This window comes from Mytilus galloprovincialis, chromosome 6 (assembly GCF_965363235.1).
Source record: "Mytilus galloprovincialis chromosome 6, xbMytGall1.hap1.1, whole genome shotgun sequence".
Lineage (NCBI taxonomy): Eukaryota > Metazoa > Mollusca > Bivalvia > Mytilida > Mytilidae > Mytilus > Mytilus galloprovincialis.
Window position 1 is genome coordinate 33,546,161 of NC_134843.1, and position 23,179 is coordinate 33,569,339.

The following is a 23,179-nucleotide window of genomic DNA, read 5'->3' on the forward strand; positions in this document are numbered from 1 at the left end:
GATTATTTACGAATGTAACAATAACTATTGAGGCTACGGTTACATAGCGTTATTATTACATGAAAAAGAGCAATGTCCGATGGGACATGCAATATGTATTTAATGATAAAAGTTGAAGACATTTATTTTATATTTACAATATATACAATTATTACATACAATTTCTTTATTTTTTTATTTGCAACTACATATCTTGGAGGCATCCAGTAAGTGATTTTGAAGCATGTTTAAGTCCGACACATTTTTGATGAATCCACTCCAAGCAGCCATCACACACCAGTGATGCCACATTGTGAATGTCTGTATTGCATAGAGTGCAATTTCATTCTGCGATATTCCTTTTAGAAGAGTAAGGCAACCTTTAATGTTTGCAATGCTTCTGGTGAGAAATGCTTTTTTACTCTAGCAATGTTGATATTCTCATCCAATATTTTGGTTAGAAGCATGAGGTGTAGTTTCATGTCGTCTTTCAATACAAACACATTGCCGTCCATAACGGATTTTAGGTTTATCTCAGATTTCAGTATCTAACTTAGTAGTTAGCAAACTTTGCTTTTGTATCATTTTTTAGAGCTGCGATTGTATCTATAGCTGTATGAAATTTCTTGATATTGTTTCAGTTTCATTTCAAACGCATCCCAAGTTTTAAATTTTTCATCCAAAATAGAATTGGTAAAAGGAATCTCTTCACCCCTTGGTCAAAGTATTATGACAGTAATAAGAGTAGGCTTGCAGTTAAATGCTTTTGAAAAAAAGTGCACTTTTCTCAGCCTGAGTTCTCAACAACAAACCATTGAACTATATTTTTCGCCTTTGGCACTACTAATCTGAAGTAGTACCTTTAAGAACATAAAAACCATTAATACGTAAAACTATTTAAACACCATTTGCATGTTGAATAATAATATTTATTATTTATCATTATTACAAGTACATATGGGGACTGAAAGAATTAAGCAACACAGCTATAGATTTAAATTTAATAAATCTAGCATATATTGCTGTTTTTCATGTAACAATAACACAATGTAACCGTAGCCTCAATAATTATTGTTACATTCGTAATTAATCGGTTCCTTACCCAACTTTGCATTCCGGCAATTAGACTTTGACGTAACCATTATATTCTTATTATTGTTACATTTCCATGTAATCGTAGCCAGTTTATTCTACATTGAACTTTTGATGTCGTCCCTAACAAACGACTTTACAACGTATCGCCGAACTGACAGCATGACCGAAACAACTTTTCAAAGTATGGCCGAATTAACTGACAGTATGACCGAAACAACTTTACAAAGTATAGCCGAACTTCCAGTATCGGGCCGAAACGACTTTACAAAGTATGACCGAACTAACAGTATGGCCGAAACGACTTAACAAAAGTATGGCCGAACTGACAGTATGCCGAAACAACTTAATAAGGTATGACCGCGAACTGACAGTATGGCCGAAACGACTTTACAGAGTATGGCCGAACTGACCGTATGGCCGAAACGACTTTACATAGTATGACCAAAATGATAGTATGGCCGAAACGACGTTACAAAAATATGGCCGAAATTGACTGTAACTTTCGAGACGTTTCGGCAATAGACGATTCAGCCCGGACACTTTTTTTTATATTGTTCTAAATAGATATGCATTAATAAATTAAAATTGTTTTGAAACTGCGGCAGTGAGGCCGAAACGTCTTGCATAGGTTGCACATGTAATATTATGTTGTCTTAATATGATGTACCACTACAGTGTTTTTCTATTTCTATTAAAAAAAATCTTCCACATATGCCATATATACTGAAAGACTCAGAGTCAGCCAAAGATCGCTGTGCTCTTTAGTTTTCCGAAAATCGAAATTAATTTACCAATTCATGTTTAGTTTAGTTATTTTCAAGAGCACGCGTATGACAATATAGTACTGACATATATTTAAAATTTTACATCTTGTTCCCTGATTTCATTTAGGATCCTTGACTTCAATGTTCAAGTTAAACTATTTCAAAATTTGTATTGTTTTCATGTTTTTTAACATGTATTTTAAAATGACTCGATTTTTTAGAGCTTTGGGAAAGCAGTTTATAACTTGAATTAATAAGCAGTAACTTATTCAGCCGATTTATTAGTAAAGGCTATAGGATATTCCCTTGGATGCACTTTTGTATCATAGTTTTCCATCTCTCGATACAATTAATATAAATTCTTGTTCTCAATGCTCTTTATTAGGCCTTTTCAACTTTTTTTTATTCGACAGTCATTAATGACTCTTTTGTATAGAAGAAACACGCGTCCGGCGCAAATTTAAAAGGACAAGGTACGATAAGGCCTGTTTTTGGCCCCCCTATTTTCTCATTTGTCAAAATCTGTTTTGGAAAGCTACTTATTATGTTAAAACATTTCCTGATGTTTGAAGTTTGTTAGGATGAACTTCAAAACCACTAATTTTCGCAAATGGGTGAGGTGAGAGGTTAACTTTCTGTTATTATTCAAATATTGTAATTATTATTCATTTTGCAGATGATTTTACAACAAATTGTTATTTTTTTATGCCTGCGCCAACGTGACCCAGGATTTTTTTTATTTCAATGTCATGAAAACTGTTTTTGCTGTCTAAATCGCCATAATTGTTTTCCGGGTCACGTAGGCGCACGCTATTAAATTTTAAGAAACAATGGCCAAAAATCGTTATTTTTCATTCTTTTGTCGTTTTTGATACCCTTTTACCCCCTAATTACCTTACCCATTTTCTGAAATTGATTGATTTGAAGTTCATTCAAACAAACTTCAAACCTGAGGGAATATTTTTACGTGATAAGTAGCTTTTCAAAGCAAAATTTAGAAAATGAGTAATAAGGGGGGGGGGGGGCCAAAAACGGGCCTTATCGTACCTTGTCCTCTCAATCCTGGCATCTATGATGAGTTTATTATTAAAGTAGGAACGATTTGCATGACTCCTACGATTACGTTGACTTTCACCAAAATGTTGATGATTTCATTCTGCAAAAAACAAACAAAACGTAAACTTTAATTTAAGGCAAGGGCAATAGCTCCTATCTAATAGGAACCAAGAGACATTTTCGGTCAAGTTGACTTTTTTCAGTGCAGATCTTATTTTGCTGAACATTTTGTTGTTTGAAGTTTCTTTCTAGTATCATACGTTCTGCGTTAGCTTTTAAGGTTAAACATCCTATAAGGGATCAATTTGGCAAAGTTGACTTATTTTTAGGTCTTACTTCGCTGAAAATTTGTGCTGTTTGAAACTTCTGTCTTTCTTTCGTAGGTTTTGAGGAAAAGAAAATTACTTAAATAGTTCTCAAGATAACAAACAAACTGTCCCTTACTGGGATATTTTCAATTTTTTTTTTATCAGGGACAAAAATCTAAATTGGATTGTCCAAGGATTTGTATAGTAACATCTTACTATACAAATCATTGGGTTGTCTGATTTGTCTGAAAATGTCAGTACATATAAAAAGCTATAAGTTTACACTGCTTTATTTCACTTCATAACTACAATATATATATGTCTGGTGAAGGTCCGAGTGCAAATCGTTTAAAGGGGAGATTGGTTAAAACTGGGAACAGTATATCTAACATATAAGATAAGATAAGATAGATAAATTTTATTTTCCAAATTAGGTCCCCAGGGGAGAATATACACATAACATATAAAATTGATACAACATACAGTATTTTACATAACATTGTAAAATAAACTATTGAAATAGTCCTACAGGTATTATTTGTTAAATAAAAAAGTATTTGATTTGAGAGTTGCTACTCCAGAGATGTGGCAAACCCCATTTATTTATTTACTTTTTTTTTTTTTTTTTTCTTTTTTTTTTCTCACTTGATTTTATAATATTTTGCTGAAAATGTATAAATATAAAATATAAAATAAATGATTGTTTAGCTGCAACAGCCACCAAGGGACGATGCTCTAGGATTGTGATCTTAAAAGCTCTAACAATCCTCCTCGTATCTGATGCAGAAAAACAAACACAAATGGAAAAAGTTTATGTATATTCACAGCAAATAACATATACTGCAGTTAACAGGTATTGAGAATAGTGCAGGTTTTCCTACTGCAACAGACACCAAGGGGAGGTACTCAAGGAGCTGTGGTACTTACACAGTCCTCCTCGTGTCTGAAGCAGGCAAGAAAGCCACATAATTAACAATTTTTCGAAATAAATTTACATGCAGCAGTGAGAATAGACTTATATCTTCTGTGTTCATAAGCCATATCAGTTTATCTCTTGCGTTGAGAGTTAAAAAGTTGGGGCAACTTTTAGTTATCTCTTGAAATAGATGATTGCGGTCATCATTAAATTTAACACATTGGAATAAAAAATTATATTAAATTAATCCTCCACATCTCAGGAGTTACAACGAGTACAAGTTCTGTCATTTAGGAGAGTACCCTGATACCTTCCGGACTCAATTCTTAAGTGGTGTGATGAAATTCTGAGCTTTGTTAAGCTTCGTCTCTGTTCAAAATTACCAATAATGGAAAGATATTTTTCTCTTCCAAAAACTGATTTAAATGTAACATAAGTTCTAAGTTTACCATCTGAATGCTTTACCAATTCAGTGTTCCACAAGTCTATAAAATATGATTTTAATATTTTTTTCATATTAGCTTTGAAGCTATTGATTTTTGGTAATGGTGAAGATAGACGATTGATGTCTGGGATCATTTCAAGAATTGACTTCATAGAGCCATACCAAGATGTTTTTTTTTTTTGAATGAGAAAGATTCTGTGATGTTACATATACGCATCTTTAAGAAGAGAAAATTGAGAATCAAGATTTTCCAGCGATACCAGTAGTTTAACATGGATTTAATCACATCATAATATAGTGGGAATCGTCCTAGCTCGGATAAAATTCCAAAATTATATATATATATAAAACATATATATATGTTCCTGGTTAAAATAATAACCGAGTTATTTATTCGAACGCACCAAATATTTTAAAAGGATTATTTTTTTCTTTTAATTCTGTTTATGCAAACATTTATCGAAAGAAATTGATCTAAAATATGATTTAATAAAAATATGACAATTTTCTTTATTGCCAATGAAAATGCGCCAACCACATTTTATGCATTGTGACGTCACATGATAAGGATCCTGACTACTTCCTGTTGACAAAAGAGGATTTCGATTATCTTAAAACGTATTTCTAAGTACTAACAACACGTTAGCATTCAGGTTACATCATACACATTTAAAAAAAAAAACAGCACTTACTACGAAATTATTGTCATGTCAATGAACTATAGAAGTTGAAAGATATTTGTTTCGATTATACTGACATTTTTGTCCAAAGGAATTTTATACAAATCTATATTTTGTTATAATTTTGTGGAATTCATTGATTGACAATGGACTTTGCCGAACTTCCAGTGACTCTGGTCATCAAAGCACCTAACCAACGAGTTGGTGACCACACAGTAGAATGCATGCTTGGTTGGACAGTTAAAAAACTAAAAGCACATTTGGAAGAAGTTTATCCAAGCAAACCAGTAAGTACGGTTCTGTCAGTAAGTCAATAAATGTTCTATTTAATCAAACATTAAAGTATGCAACATTGTCCCAAATACATTGTCCCATATCTACCTTGTAAAAGTATGCATTACGATATTGACCTTCATAAATTATAGCTGTTTTAATAAATGTGATGCATACATGTGTATATGGAATTTGCATCATTTGAGCAGTAGATACATTGTACATGACAATACATTGGCAGTTTATCTTTTCATTTGCTCAGTCAGTGAGAGCACCAGAGATCCTAGATTTCAAGTCCTGGAGGAGACAGTTTTTGTGTTCTTATACAGTATAAAACTAAGAATCATGCAGTGTCAGATCCAGATCTTTTCATAAGGGCTGTCAGACTGACCTAAAGGGGTCATGCTTCAGTAATTTTCAATATAATCAACCAAAAAAACAAAAACTACCACGAAAGTGGGGAGGGGTATGGCCAGGCCCCCTGTATCCGCCTATGCCATGCTAGTGCTCATTTAGCTTAGTCGAGTTTTAAGCAGTGTGCCAGTGAGATCTGGTGTTCGAGTCTCTGAGTTATCTACATATTTGCCAATGATTGAGCAAATCTAATTGATTTTAAAAGTATCTTTGGAAAACATCTCAAACCTGTATCTTTTTATACCTTTTTGCTAATCATGATTTGATCTAATTAGATTTTTTTTTTCAGAAAGAAACTCACCAGAAACTTATCTACTCTGGAAAGTTATTGCAAGACCATTTGTTGCTGAAAGATGTAATCAGACAGGTAATTTTAAAAGTCTTCCAATACAGTGATAAGCTTGTTAAAGAGTCGTTTGCACATACATTGTATACATACAGTGTACATGTATATACACATTTTGTATTTTTACAAAAACTTGGAGATACATGTCATAATATTTTTATGGATGTGTTTTCTAAGCACATGCCCTTTGAATCAATCTGGTTGACTGACAGAGTTCTAGTGGGAATGTACATGTAGTTTCTAACTCACCATGGGAAATTGTGATGAGCTGTATGTATTTTCATTATTTGGTCATGTTGGCAATGGTACCTGTCATCTATTACTTTACAACAAATCTTCTCGCCTGAAACTACTTGGCAAATTGCAACCAAATTAGGCTTAATTAGCCACAATCACCTTAAAAGTGTTTTAATAGCTTAACTATAAGAATAAGAAGATGTGGTATGAATGCCAATGAGACAGCTCTCCGCAAGATACCAAATGACACTGTAATTTACAACTATAGATCACTGTAGGGCTCAACAATGAAAAATGTTTCTAACAAACCTGTCTGTCAACCTACATGTACATGTTTTGGATCATCAAAGACTGATACAACATGTACAATGTGTTAATACTATACTAGACTGATACAACATGTACAATGTGTTAATACTATACTACATAGCAGATGATGTACCATACCTGTAGAACACACCTGTATTATGACAACTTTTTAGAAATATGCTACATGCACGTTGTAACTTTTATTTACTTTATTTACCATGTTTATATTTGTGTTGTAGGATAACACACAGACACACCACACAGTTCATCTTGTGTGCAATCATGAATCTCAAGAAAGGGTATGTAACCTTCATAAATCTCTGTAGATAGGTTGTCTTTTGTAAGATTTTGTCTTTTTTACACTAATGGTGACCAAAGTGTAATAATTTAGTAAAAACATGTAGATAAAGTATAAACTATAATCCTTAAAAGAACATTCAAAATTGAGAATGGAAATGGGGAATGTGTCAAAGAGACAACAACCCGACTATAGAGCAGACAACAGCTGAAGGCCATCAATTGGTCTTCAATGCAACGAGAAACTCCCGTACCCGGAGGAGTTCTTTTAGCTGGCCCCTAAACAAATATGTTACTAGTTCAACTATCTAGTTCATTTATATACATGTACATGTAATATTAAATGAAACCTGTAAAATGAAATCCAAATTATATAAATTTATTTATATAATATCATTCATTAATTAAAATACATAGATAAAGGAAAATGTGGTGTGAGTGCCAATGAGACAACTCTCCATCCAAATAACAATTTATAAAAGTAAACCATTATAGGTCAATGTATGGCCTTCAACACGGTGCCTTGGCTCACACCGAACAACAAATTATAAAGGGCCCCAAAATTACTAATGTAAAACCATTCAAACAGGAAAACCAACGGTCTAATCTATTTAAAAAACGAGAAACACGTATAAATTACATAAACAAACGACAACTACTGTACATCAGATTCCTGACTTAGGACAGGTGCAAACATTTGCAGCGGGATTAAACGTTTTAATGGTACCAAACCTTCTCCCATGTATGCATATTTATTTGCTACTTTGGTTACATGCAATACTCTCATGTCACCTTTACAATATGTGTTATGTTATGGTACTTGTGTATACATGTGCATAAAATTGAAAATGGACATGACCACAGCTGAAAGCCACCAATGAGTCTTTAACACAGCGAGAAAATCCTGCACCTGGATGCAGGCTTCAGTTTGCTCCTAACCAAAATTTGTACTAGTTCTGTGAAAATGGACGTAGCACATATATAAATGCAAATGGATGAGTTTTCAATAATAAATAAATTAACATAGTAACATGTATCAAGTTGTAATACCAAAACCACAATATAAGGACCAAGACAGTCATGAAATGTATGGACTATGGAGCAATATAACAATATCTACCATTCTTTTGTTTATCTTTTCTTCAGATATCTCCCCAGTCTGTGTCTACAGCATCACCAACAGTTAACACAATGCCAAATACAGATGGATTACGATACAGAAATAATACACCAAGCGTTCAACAAAACAACTATTATGGGTAGGTACATGTACTTATTGTAATGTTGTTTTCACTTTTTAACAAGTAGTCTAAAGGATTGATTGTTTTTATTTTGAACAGAATTAAAAACCACAGGGGAGTAAAATAAAAACTTTTGTATGTACATTCATAGCCACCATTGAAACTCAACATCTGTAAAGAAATCTCTTCTTTAAATGAATAATTTTTAGGAATACAGGTAGATGTGAAGTGAGACAGCAATTTAACAAACAAGCATTTATTTTAAGAAATTTTAGACAACTCATGTTGTGAATATATCATGTATATTGAAGAGAGAATGGAGAAGATCTGAAGGAAAAATATGAATTGGTAAAAGCTCAAAGTACTTAAAAAAAAAATTAAGAGTCAACCAGCGGTTCAGTTATCCGGCGGAACTGATTTTAATCTTTCCAAAAAACAAAGCAAAATGATAAAGTGTTACTCACTATATCAATGAATATTTAAATTTGTTTTGATGTTTTGATCTGGTTCATTGGCAACCACACTTGTTGTATACTTTTCATATGTCACTTACTGACAATACAATATTAGATTGAGCTGAAACAGCAAAATATGTTTCTGAATTATTTCAATTTGCTGAGTCAGAAAACTAAAACAAGCAATAGCTACATGCTATTTTTGCGTCCTTATAATAAATTATGAATTCATATCTGACTGACGTTTTATTGTCACTGAATGTTTTAAAATTTCTTACTGATTATCAAGCATGGATTTATTTGTAGAGCCGTACCCAGCACAAGTCAACCCCAGCCTCAGCCTCAGATGATGTCCCAGGCAGGTATGACACAGGAACAGTACATGGTGATGATGCAGACGTACTACAACCAGATGGCAGCACAGTACATGCAATAGTAAGTACACAAGCATCAACGGGGTTAGAAAATATTTTCTTACGAAAGCAAATGTTTTCAAGTTACAATATGGGTGAAGTGTGGAATGATAACAAAAAAACAAATGATGGTGGTTTGGTGGGGATATGAACATGATGAACATTGGTAGCAATTTTTGATCAAAATTTAAAAAAAAAAGTTCAAGCGCTTGTGTCAATAGAACAATAGATTTGATTTAAGAATTCCAGACTTATTTACATACATGTATGTTTAAAAACAATGAAAAATAGTAAGAATACCATTAGTACAACTATCCACCAAAATAATGGACTTGAATAAAATAATCATTGATCTGACTACACCAAAAAAAATGACTTCAAAGAAAATATCTACATATTTGCAGATCAATTCATATAATTCAACCCATACCTAAATGCAAGCTGTAAAAAAACAATGGTAAATAAAATCTATTCACAGAAATCTGTTTATACATTATGGTGGTACCACTTTTAATTTTCATGAAATTTTGGGAAAATATTGCTTTGACCATGTTGACCCTTTGACAAAAATACAAAAGATGAGTTGAGTATTACAGAGTTCTCTCCCTGTAGTGGTATGTACCTTCTCGATTGATGCTACATGTCATACTACTGACGCAATAATTCTGTTTCTGGAAAAAATACATTTTTCTCTTTTTATTTCAGCTATCAGACTGGGGCATTTCCTGATATGGCCAACATTCAGATAGCAGCCCAAGATATCACACCCCAAAACCCCCAAGAACTAGTTCAACCAAACAATGGTCAAAATCAACAAGATGACAACCAAAATGTTATCCTTGATGCTCGTGGACGTGTAGTGGAAAACGTAGATAATGACGATGAGTTCGGACAACACGATTGGTTGGATTATATTTACACATTCAGTCGGTTTATGGTTCTCATCAGTATTGTGTATTTCTACTCTAACTTCACAAGATTTGCTGTAGTTGCTTTGTTCTTCTTCATCGTATATTTGTAAGTAATAAAACTAGTGATATCTTATTCTTTTGGACATTTTTTAAACTTGATTTATTTTGAAAAATACATTAACATATTCTTCTATGCATCATTTCCAACAAATATCTTTTTGGAAAAATATTAAACAAATCATGTCAAAAGATTAAAATCAAGTTTAATAGTGTGGAAGTTTGATGAAATTATGACTAAATAAATCAATGATGAATATTTATGAAATCTTTGAGAAATTTTGTAAAATATAATTTTGGTCTCATTCATGTTAGATTATCTGAAGAATGTTACCATGGTTATGGAAAATGCTAAAATGGCATCTAACTTGGTTATCAAAAAATATAATTTTGAAAGAGTAATTTTCATTCAAACATCTTTTTCTATTTTGTAATTAGGTATCAAACAGGATTCTTCAGAGTAAGGAGGAGGCAGCCAGTACGTCAACCACAAGAACCAGCACAACAGCAACCTGAGAACGTACAACCTGATGTACAACAGGTATTATTCACTACAAGATTTGCACTATATATTTAAACTTCATGTTTATCCTATACTAATAGGAAGAGTATTATTGGATAGCATGGATAGAAATAACCCAAATTACAACTTATGTGGTTCAAAATAAAAGAATTACTTCTGTCAATTAATTAATGATGTGTTGAAATGGCAAATAAAAAATTACACATTTCTATAAGCATGATAAGTTTTGCACCAAAGTAATCTTGTCTTATTACGCCAATGATTTTAATCAGAAAATATTGTTATGATTCTATGTGTTTTTTGCATTTTTATCTAATGATGGTTAAATTTTACACAATTGAAGAATTTATATCTCAGTAATTGTTTTGAAGCATAATTACAAATTCTACATTGACAAATACATATCTCTCTTGAAAATAAAATTCATCATTTATGTCCATCATTTCTTCAAGATTGTTAAAATTGACACATTTTAAAAGTAGTTTACCTTGCCGTGACGATGTATTTCACCAACAGTTGCATGGATTGTAGCTGAAGCATTCTATTTGTCTCCAAACACTAATACAATATAGTTGCTTTTCCCACTTTTTTGGTGGAAGAAGACTTCAAGTCTTCTGAAGGCCTATGGTGCCGACTTTAAAATCATTGAGCCTCCGTATGCCGCATTTGTTTCTGTGTATTACAATTTCATGATAGTGGGGCTGCTTTTATGGTAATCAAGTTACATTTTATTCACCTTCTTCCACCTCAGAGCTATCAGCTCTTTGATTTAGTATTTGGGAGTGTTTACATATATTTGTACCTGGCTATAACACTTTCTTAATGTTGAATTGTAAGTTCATTCCATATATAATGACCAAATGAATATATTTTCCAGAATGATAATACTGAACAGCCAGAACCTACAGAGGAAAGTACCCCACAAGAACCACCCAAACCTAGTGTTATATCTATTGCCTGGTCTTTCTTCTCAACCTTCTTTACATCCTTGATCCCATCACCGCCACCAGCTGTGAATGCCAACTGAAGGCTACAACACAATTATTGAGAACAAACACAGACAATTCTGGACAAATGGATATTTTGTGTTGGAATTTTGTGTATAAACAAGCTACATTTTCTGATTCTGAACAGTTGAACTGTTATCTGGTCATGTGTAGCAGTGATTTTTAACTAGAGATTTTCATGAAAAACTGCAGAAATATACAGATGAATTTATATAATGTATATTTTAGTAATATTCAGAAGGAATAATTTGTAGTACGACTTTGAAAGAAAGTGGTAACAAATAAAGACTATTCTTCATTTTGAAGATTTTTTTTTATATAATAATTAGATTTTCATGATTGTAAAAGAATATTTTTGAAATTAGATTAGAATGATTAGCTCATTGCACATTTTCAAATGAACAGTTGAAATATAATGTGTTATAAATATCAGCTGTACAACTGTATAATGTACAAATGTACACTTGAAGGAACTTTTATCTGTCTTGTAAAAAAATATGAAATCCAAGGGACTGGAGCATGTATTATAATCAGAGTATTTCTTCTTTGAAATCCATTTTATGAAACAATATTTTTTCACCTCATTTATGATCAGCCAAGCTGTATAAAATAGAAGTATTACTTGCAGTGTTTATGGGTTGTATTTTGATAATAATATTTAGTTATACACATATTGTTTTATCATTCATTAAAAAAAAAATAACAGTTACTTATGTATGTTGAAAGCAGCTCTTTGATTTGTTATCAGTTCTATATCTTCAAAAACTTATTAAAATTCGAAACACATTTTCAAAATTCAAAATTGTGAAATTTACTTTTATAATTTATCGCTTTTCCTGCATGAAATTGGACTTGTTTTGATGTAAAGGTTTTTCTACTTCGTGTTTTTTCATTAAAACATAAATAGTACTCGGTGAAGTCACTTTAGTATATTGCCATATATAGAGGCAATTTAAGAATTGAACTTACATTTTAACTTTATACACAAAAGTATTTGACACCCTAACATGGTGGAGACTTGTAAGTGACTTCCCTGGGTCCTATGTATGGTTTTATAGAACACTGTTATATGAAAAGGGCATTGTGTTACAAATTTTTATAAAATTAATTGTGATAATCTGCATATTGATGATGCTAATCTACCCATGTTTTTTTTTTCATGTATATTATTACAATCATTTTGTTTATAAATATTTTGTTATAATTTTGTTCTGTTTATTACCTAATTTGAGATTAATTATTTGTTAGATACTAATTCTGTGATTTTGCTGTTGAGTCTTTTTTTACTTTATTATTAGGGAACAGTATTCTTATATTTTTCTGCTTTATATTACAATGGTAAATAAAAAAAAATTAGTTAAAATATTATTCAATTTCTGAAAATTTTCAATATTTATTGAATTTTTATCAAACTAAAATATGACTTAATGATATTATTTTGTAACTTACATATTACATTCAATTGTCATTATGAAAACTAGAAGTTCCATTTAAGTTCAATCATCATTTTTATCATTTAGTTATAATATATCTTTTAAATACAATATCAATAGATTCACAAAGAAAATTAATATGCTACTTTAACTTATGTATCAGACATGTAAGTGTTGATTGTATATCATCCTAAATGTCATGTAAGAGCAGGGGCGTTTCCAGCCATTTTAAAAAAGGAAGGGGGTTCCAACTATATGCTCCCATTCAAATGCATTGATCGTCAACAAAAAAAGGGGGGTTCCAACTCCCAGAACCCCCCTCAGATCTGCCACTGAAGAGTGATCATTATCATTATTCATTTCTATTTATAAAAAATTGTTTTAAAAGGATTTTTAGTAATGGCCTTTCATTATTAATTGTCATTCTATGAAAGTTAAAATATATTAGTTACAGACAAAACACATAAATTTGGTAACTTTGCTTAATTACACTGAAAAATAAAATTAAGAAAATATCTAAAATTTATAACGGTGATATCAAGACATCTGCATAAGTCAATGAGTATAGCATTCATACATCTGCAACTATTTTCCCCAAACATCTTATGATACAAAATGTTTGTAAGTTATATTCATAAATGTAGGATATGTCTATATGAATATTCATCATTTTCTTCATGCTTTAATGTTATGTATTTTGTTATTTTTTTGTTATATCTGTTGCTTGTTGATATATTTGTTATGTACATATGTATAAAAGAATATAACTGCCAAAAAAAAATGGAAAGAAATGAAATCCAATATTTATATGCTCAGTATGCGAAAAATTTCATAAGCTTAAATTTGGCACAGTGCTATGCAAAATACATAATTTTAATACAGTGCATATTTTATATACTTTGTACTTTTTCATTAAGTAATTATGTTTTAAAGTTAATAATTCATTTATACACAAATACAATGCAATTGAAGTTTACAATTTTGAAAACTTCATGGTTACCATCAGTTTTCATAAAAGACAAATATAAATACATAGTTTGAAGAAAAAAAGTTTAAATTATGTATAATTCTACTAATGACTTTTGAAAACTACAGTTATTCTTATTCGACACAGAACTAAAAATAAAGATAGATGTTTTTGTATGTATATTTTAGAGATGAACTAATTTATAAAAAATAATTAATCTGAGCATTTGAAAGTGATATGTACATAAATGTATATATAAAATGTAAAATAAACATTTATAGATTAATATATATGTAAATACAGTTGAATCTTGTCAGAAACTTTTTCTAGTACTAAATAAAGATGAAACTTAAGTCTTAATATTGATTTTTAAGTTTTTATCAAGATTGTCAGCATTCCTATATTTAAGAACTGAAAAGTACACAATGGTTTTCTAAAGATACACAGTACACACCATTTTATATCATATTTTTTAGAGTGAAATTATCCTTAATTCAGAAAATTTAATGTAAGGAGGCACCCTTAAGGTTTAATCTGACCTAAAAACAATATCTGTATACTTAAAAATGGCAAAAATGTTGTTCTGGTCCTATTGATTTAAAATTTTGCAAATTCAGAGATAATTGCCATGGTTTGATAAATGTTAAATCTTAAAAAAATAAGACATTTTCATAATCATAATGATTTAGTCATTACAGTTACGTGCTTCATCTTTATTTGTTACATTTCAAATTCCAACCACATATTATTGCAGAAATATATTCTAAAATTGACAGTATAGATGCATTAAATATTGAAACGAATCTAAAATAAATTATTTTTGGAGTTCTTCATAACAAGGTTCAACTGCATATATCGTTGTATATGAGAAAATAATGGTGCTTTAGTTTAATATGGTTGAGTGGTTTTTGTCTATCATTCATTTACCATCATTTCTGTTATTCCTTAAGAATTCCTAGATTTAGATATTATTTAGAACTTTCCGAACCATGTGGGAAATAAAACATTTTTAAAATATTAAAGTTTTGTTTTTATTCATTATATAGAAAATTAATATTCAATGATCTGGCCATATATCTGATGTGTAAAAGCCTGAACAAATAGGTTCCTAAAAATATATGTCTTTATATGTGTATAGGTAAAAAAAATAATGCATATAAGATGATACTTTCTGTGTTATAGCTCATTGCTTGATTGTTGTCCCTAAAACGTCTACTTCAGATCATTGTAGAATTTTGCTGAAGTGTTAGAGAAATTGCTGTGCTATATTGAAGATGTTCTCTATCTGAAGTTTGGTAAATATTGAAAGCATCTACCCAATCAAACTTGGTTCATACCTTGACTTACATTTAAATATGAACAAGGAGGTTGGGTTAATATTTTTTTTATTTTCATATGCATGAAAAGATTATTTTAGCTTCCCAATTGTGAACTTTCCATTTCAATGAAGCAGCATTCAAGCAGCGCCTGCATATGGAGTTTATATCTCCCAGTTGATACTGTATTTAAGAACTTACATTTCATATTATGATTACCTTGATAAATGGTTGCTGCCAACAAAGAAGCTATTAAACCAAGGGTTCCAAGTGGTCATGTTGAATTTTATGGACGCCAATGAGTTGATTCACTGTTATGGGATATCTGTTTCACAGATGATGATTGATATGTTCAATTGTAGTACCACAATTAAGTCTTCTTTTCCTCCAATATGACATCACCAAATGTGTACTAACATTGTACAATACCCATGATACCATCATGACAAGTGTCGTATGACCAGCAGGATACTAGGTTGACACTTCTGGTGCAAGGTGGGTTTTTGAGGGGTTCGTATTGCTTAGTCTTTAGCTTTTTTTGTTGTGGTTTGTAGATGCTTGTTTGTCATGAGTGGTCTTTATATGACCGCAACAATTTTTAATAAGTATTTCAATTGTTCTGAAATTGCACCACAATGTTTAATACCATAAGTAGAAGGTTGGGATATATTTTGTGGGTTATGGGGCAAACAGTCTAGGAATAAAGGGCCAAAAACAAGCATTTTTGTAGTTTCCCAGAATGGTTGTTGAATCACCTAAAACCAATGCTCATTTCATTTCAGAGTTTAGATATTTAAAAGAAAATTTCATTAAATATATTTTTTGAGAGGATTAATATTCAACAGCATAGTGAATTGCTCTAAAGCAAAAACAAAAATTTAAGTTCATTAGACCACATTCCTTTTGTGTCAGAAACCTATGCTGTGTCAACTATTTAATCACAATCCAAATTCAGAGCTGTATCCAGCTTGAATGCTGTGTCCCTACTAGCCCCAACCGTTCAGGGTTCGACCTCTGCGGTCGTATAAAGCTGCGCCCTAAATATTTGTAGTGTCAACTTTGTCGTCATATTCGTAATTTGGTTTCCAGACAACGACTTGAGTTTTAGTGTGTGGATCTCTTTCAAACGGAAATAAGATTCCATATCACAAAAGGATTGTTTGGATTAATTTTGGGGACTATGGTATTAGCTTTTTCGGAATTAAGGGCCAATACTAAGCATTTGTGTTGAGCCTTTAACTTCTGTTGCAGAAAGCTTGACAGGAATAGTGATGCAGCGGCGGCGACGGCTTTCACAAACTTCTTAAAAGCTTTATATTTCGGAAGGAAGACAGATTCCTCATACTGTGTATATAGATGCCTTATGTTTTGAAGTTTCCGTCTGTGATATGTCTTGTGTCCTTGGTCTCTTTTTCATGTCATGACCCAGTGACTACTTGAAAAAAGTTAAGATTCTTAGTACTCTTAATTTCTATCTTATGGTATGAAATAAGATAACGATATGTGCGTACCTTACCAGGTTATTATGTCCGTCAGACTGTTTTCACTTGACCTTGACCTCATATCAAGGATTAGTAAACAAGGCGAAGTTTTCGTGGTCAAGTCTATAAATCTGATACGATAAGCCATGATCTAATATATGTGATGTATGGGATGAATATAAGATGTATACTACTAGTAGTATGTACGTCTGGCAATTATCATGACCATGACCTAATTTTAATGGTTTACCGATCAATCTTAAGTTTTCCTGGTTAAGTATGTTTCTGAGATACTATATGCAATATGTCAACCATATTAAAATCATGTAAGGATTGTACGGTGTACATGTCTGGCTGACAGTGTTCATCTGACCTTGTATTCATTTCCATGGTACATTGATCAATGATAAGTTTTCTTGGTTAAGGTTTGTTTCTTAGATGTGTAATAGGTCAACCATATTTAAGGCATATTTGATGTAACGGAATGATTGTATGGTGTTCATGTATTTCTATTTTGGTTTATCTGACCTTGACCTCATTTTCTTGGATCATGTCGTGTGCACTCTTGTTCTTGTTTCAGTACACTAACTTGTATTAAGTGTATGGATCCCTATGAAATTTTACCACATTATTGCATAACCAAAAAATAAAATAGAAGTTGAAGATTGATTTTGGGGGTAATAGCCCTGTCACATTCTGTATGTGTCTGTTCCAAGTCGGGAGTTGCAATCAGTGGTCGTCGTTTGCTGCTATACATCATATTTGCTTTTCGGTTTTGTTTTGAACATTCATCAGTCCGTTATTTTTTTCATTTGAATTGTTCTACTTTTGTAATATTGGGGTCTTTTATAGCTTGCTATGGGGACTCGGTTGTACTTATGTCATAGCGGTCATTCGTTCACCTAAAGTTGATAAATTCTACAGGTCATTTTTGGTCTTTGATGGAAAGATTTCTCATTTATATACCACATGTACTTTTATGTAAAAAAAAAAAGAGTCAAAAATAAATGTTACATAAATATTCTTCATTTTGCTACATTGCTTGACTTGTAAAGTTGGCAGTATGTCCGATTTTTTTTTTTTGCTGTTTAAAAATAAAAATAAGTAAAAAATTGCATAATTATATTGTTTTACATTTTTTATTTTACATATATTACAACTGTTTTATTCGACCTATCCAGATGCAACAATTGCCCCTGGAGAATCGGATCTAATGGGTGGTAAAGCTATTTTGGATTCATCTTTGTCGGCCGAATATGGCGCAAATTTTTTAAACCATTTGTCATAACGAAAGTTTGCTATTGGCATTCGATCATTGAATTTTACGAATATTTTCAAGATAATTATTCTGCATTCTTGTGATACAACTGGTTTTCCCGGAAATATAACTTTTTGCTGTGTCTGTTTTAGAAGTTTCTTGTGGTTGGAATCATCGAACGGCAATCTTCCATAAACCTGTAAATCAAAATAGAGTTTATTCATATGAATTTATAAAACCCGACCAAAAAGTAAAAATCACCGCCGAAGGCTACCAATGGGTCTTCATCAAAGCAAAAAAATCCTGAACTTTAAGGTGGACTTCAGCTGTCCCCTTTACATAATTGTGAAAAAAGTGAATATGGATGTCATGGTAGATTCCGAAACATATAACTGGACTAAAAATAAAATATAAAACACACAAGACTAACAAAGATCAGAGGCTTCGTATTAATTTATAAAACACAAACACACACACAAACAAGATGACGACTAAACTTTAGTCTCTTGATTAAATATAGAATGGAAATGGAGAATATGTCAAAGAGACAACAACCTGAACAAAGAGTAAAAATCACAGCCGAAGGCATGTCTAGAAAAGATAAGTATACCGTGGAAACTAGGTTTGGAATTTATGTGAGGTTATTTGTGTTTCTGTACGCTGGAGAATGAATGAAAATAATAGTAGCGGAATTGTCAAATGAGTTGCAGAAATCTTGGATTAAATTCGACAAATATTGTTGTACTTTGGGCATAAATTTTAAATAGGAAAAAAAACCCAAAGGTAATTGTCTTCAGCGAAGGAAGAATTCATAAAAATCTACATTTCAGATACTATCGATATCGATTGAAAATGTAAAGGACTTTATTATCTAGGAGTAATCTTTTAAAAAAATGGAAACTTTAAGTTATGCAAATCCCCATTAGCAGAAAATGCACGTAAGCAATCATAAAACCAGGACTTGACATAATCATATACCTGTCTGGGCTCTACCAGTCAGGTTTCTAAAATTAATTTTTTCACCTGTCAGGGCTCTACTGCAGGTTCTTAAAATTGCACAATTTAGACATTTACTTTTAATTAATTTAAAATTATTTTGAGTAGGTAGTGTTTTTGCATTTGGTTATTTTTATTCTGTTTTATTGTAAGTTTTAACGAGTAGCCCCCAATCTTGTCATTGTCCAACTAACCTTTTTGGTAAACCTATCAATCCGATTTTGTAATATGGTTGCAAAATGTTGGGATACACTGATTTTAAATTTAAATATTAAATGCTGACTTTAAGACAAGACTTTGTATGGTTTTTGTTCCGATTGGTTATTTCGGTTGAAAACATTATAAATTTAACTAGTGTGGGTTTTCCTAAAAAACGGAGGTATCAACTATTCCATATTGACAACTGGATTAAATGTTAGATCATTCAAAACAAACCTTACAGCCAATGTTCACAATTAATCTAAAACTATTAATTATCGCCTTTTCAAGGAAACATAAACTTTCGAAAGATTATTTTAAAGCATACTTGGAGATAAAGATATCTTCACATTTTGAAGATAAGGGCATTTCAATTATAACGTTTCTATCGAGAATGGATTGATTGATTGATTGTTGGTTGCTTAAGGGCATACGATACAGTTACAGGGGAGGTAATGAAGTTGCTAACGTAAAATGTTATTTTCGCGACGTCAAACTGTGACATATCGGGAAAAGATGCATTTTCGACTGATTTTTATCATTCAAACTGATTTAATTTGAAAACGAGTGCATGGACCCCTATTTTTTAAAATGACATTTTGTTTCATTTTGCAGGAAGATTATGTGGACCAAATTTTATAAAACTGGAAATAGTGCATTTTTTTTAATTTTGATAAATATACAGCAAAAAATGACGTTTTTTTCTCAATTCATGACCATTTGATAAATATGTATTATTTCTGAATAAAAAATGCATAAATTTTTAAGATACTTATAAAATACGGAAATTACAAATTATTTAACAAAAACAATTTGTGTTTATCTTTAAAAACAAAAAAGTTATGGCTTTCTTTCGAAAGATAAAATACGGCCACAAATCCGAATTTTGAGCAAATATACAAAATTTCGACCTAGTTTAACTCGAAAAGTAGCACATGAAGGTATATTTTTTATTACATATTTGATTTAATCAGGTTAAAAATAGTCTATATACAAATTTTCATCAACTTGTAAATACAGGATCAAAACTGTATCGTATGTATGCCCTTAACGCCCAGTGGCAAATATTTCATGCATATTCAGGACGATATCGAGAATGGAAGAGTAGCGAACATTCAAAGGGAGAAAAAAAAATATCGCATACGTAAAAGTGACAAAGGCGATGAATTTCATTATTTCATGATTCGCCCATTCTTCACAGAAGAATTAAAGAAATACACCAACAAGTCATTTGAACGATGGCCGAAGTGAGCCGACAAAAATACTTTTTAAGACTCATATAGTACTGTACAGAAAGTTTGTACATAGAACTATCTTGTTGTTTTATCTATACAAGTTAATCCGGAAGTAAAACAACAAGATAGTACTATGCACAATCTTTCTGTAAAGTACTACACAAGTTTCTTGGAGAATATAGCATCGTCACCTGTGGCAGTGCTTTTCTTGATTGTCTTTTTTAAAAACTTTGCATGAAGGTTTGATACCTTGATTACAAATTTGAAAGAGTTATATTGTCATTTAAATGAAGGAGAAATGAAATGCAAAATTATTTTTACAAGTTATTAAACCCTTATAAATAAGAAGATGTGGTATGAGTGACAATGAGACAACCGTCCATCCAAGTCATTAAGTATAAAAAGAACCTTGCAATCTTTATAATTATAGGTGACTATTTTCAATTTTACAACTTTAAGTTTCAAAAATCAAAGTTCTACTAATAGGTTCTTCAAATGAAAACAGTTAGAAATGAACTTGAATTGCTGACGAAAACAAAAAGGGGGGAAGACGAATATTTTTTTAACAAAATACTTCAAGTAAATTAAAATAATAGACCTATCAAATAGTCAAGTTTAAATAATTTGCACAATGTACATAACTACAAATACTTCTAAGAAGCAAAAATTTATTCACAAAAACGCTACAGTAGAGCTGCCTTAAAGTTTGCATGTGTGCTATGTTTTCATTTGTGTTTAATTTTAGTTGTGCTAAAATTTTAGTTGTGATTCAGTTTTGGCTTGTTCAAATATGTATTTTAGTAGTGCTTTGCATGTATTTCAATATGCCTGTTCTGTCATATATCTTGTCTGCATGTTGTGTGTTTCAATGATGTGTTTATGTTATTTTATATTCGGTAAAAAGCTCTTCAGAGGTTATGTTTGTATTGTTATATGTGAACCGAATCAAAATAAAAGTTTCGTTTTCATATTCGTTAGTTTCAAGTTTGTTTAAAGAGGTAAAAAGTTGCATGCTTCTTGAATTACTGGCCTATAGGTAATAGAAGTGTTGAGCTGTTAATACGGATTAATGATCGCTACTCCGAGAAAGATGGCTTTATTTTAAAACCAATACTTTTCAAACTTACTTACCATTGTAAATAAGACGACACCCATACTCCAAACATCTGCAATCATGGGATCATAAGGGGACCCTTTTAAAATTTCTGGAGGTGCGTATGCATAGCTTCCGCAATATGTTTCACTGGGTTTAATTTCTCCTAATTTTCCTTTTACAAGTCTCTTCGCAAATCCAAAATCTGTGACTTTCAAGTTTTCATATTTATCAAGTAACAAATTCTCACATTTGAGATCCCGATGAACAATTCCTTTACTATGCATATATCCGATACCTTGTGACATTTGATAAAACCATTTTCCAGCAGTATCTTCTTCTATGGCTTTACGTGAACGTATAACATCCAACAAATCAACATGGCCACATTCCATCACTAAGAAAAATCTCGTTGTCGTTTCTATAACTTGGAAAAATTGAATTAAATATGGATGCTTCAAAACTTTGATCACGTCGATTTCTCGCGGTAAAAATTTAACTAAATAATCTTCCGGTGCCTTCCTTTTTGAAATTATTTTGACCGCTACTTCGTGTTTTCTGTTGACATCATAAGCTGCACGGACACATGCATATGATCCTTGACCTAGAAATTTTCCTACTACAAATCCCTGTGACTCTAAAACTGCGAAACGCTTATGAAGAACTCTGCTTTTTGCAGAGGAAACTGAAATAGCTTCTGCTGGTGTTTTCACTCTATTGTCTTCTCCATTACTCATCTTTTCTAAATTTCACTGTTAATAAAGTCCATGTTGATATTTCTGCGACCAAGAGCATTTTTCATGGTAGAGCTTTGGCATTCGTGCAAAGAAGGCATCTTGTAGTTACAGACATATGCAAACGTCACAAGCGGTACTAAGGACGTCTTATGGTATATCTCATAAACGTCTGGACCATCTTTAACGTCATTATCAAAACTACATAATACAGCAATATCGACGATGATCGATAAGCTATTGTAATTATTTTTTTAACAATTTTCAATTAGGAAGAATTAAAACATGTAATGAACAATTCTAGACCTGCACAAAACATCTTTTTTCGGACAAAAGCTCGACTGAAAAAAGCAAACATATTGACAACAATGATATATATCACAAAACGGTGCATGCCAATACATTTATCGACGTGTGGCGATGAGCGGCAATAATTATCGACAGTAGCGTTAATATGTATTATTTGGCTGTGGGTAAGCTTGTCGTTATTTTCTTTTCTTTAAGAGGTACCGTAGGTTCTTTATTCTGGGTATTGTAACGATACAATGATTAACTCTCCGATTCGTTAACTCGATAAGTTCTATTGTATTACGATTTAAAATATCAAGTTTTTTTTTTAGCTATACATCTAACTCTAATTATTACCCTTTGGACATCAACAATACTAAACACCAACATGGTTTGGTTTATATACATACAAATGTTATATGAGCAACCTTTTAGAAATATAAATATCTTATTA

At 31.6% G+C, this 23,179-nt stretch overlaps 2 protein-coding genes across 2 annotated transcripts; one reads left to right on the top strand and one right to left on the bottom strand.

The window, feature by feature from the left end:
• The first annotated feature begins 5,125 nt into the window (after positions 1-5,125).
• LOC143079415 (homocysteine-responsive endoplasmic reticulum-resident ubiquitin-like domain member 2 protein) lies at positions 5,126-12,159 on the top strand. Its single transcript, XM_076254747.1, has 8 exons — positions 5,126-5,530; positions 6,220-6,297; positions 7,062-7,121; positions 8,266-8,378; positions 9,122-9,250; positions 9,934-10,245; positions 10,635-10,737; positions 11,597-12,159. Exons 1-8 carry the CDS (start codon positions 5,390-5,392, stop codon positions 11,744-11,746), a joined length of 1,086 nt encoding a protein of 361 aa, XP_076110862.1. The 5' UTR covers positions 5,126-5,389; the 3' UTR covers positions 11,747-12,159.
• A 5,887-nt stretch (positions 12,160-18,046) lies between these two features.
• On the bottom strand, positions 18,047-22,566 carry LOC143079413 (testis-specific serine/threonine-protein kinase 4-like). The gene is made up of 2 exons (XM_076254745.1): positions 21,742-22,566; positions 18,047-18,378 (listed from the first exon to the last, which is right to left on the bottom strand). Exons 1-2 carry the CDS (start codon positions 22,438-22,440, stop codon positions 18,097-18,099), a joined length of 981 nt encoding a protein of 326 aa, XP_076110860.1. The 5' UTR covers positions 22,441-22,566; the 3' UTR covers positions 18,047-18,096.
• Positions 22,567-23,179: the final 613 nt, after the last annotated feature.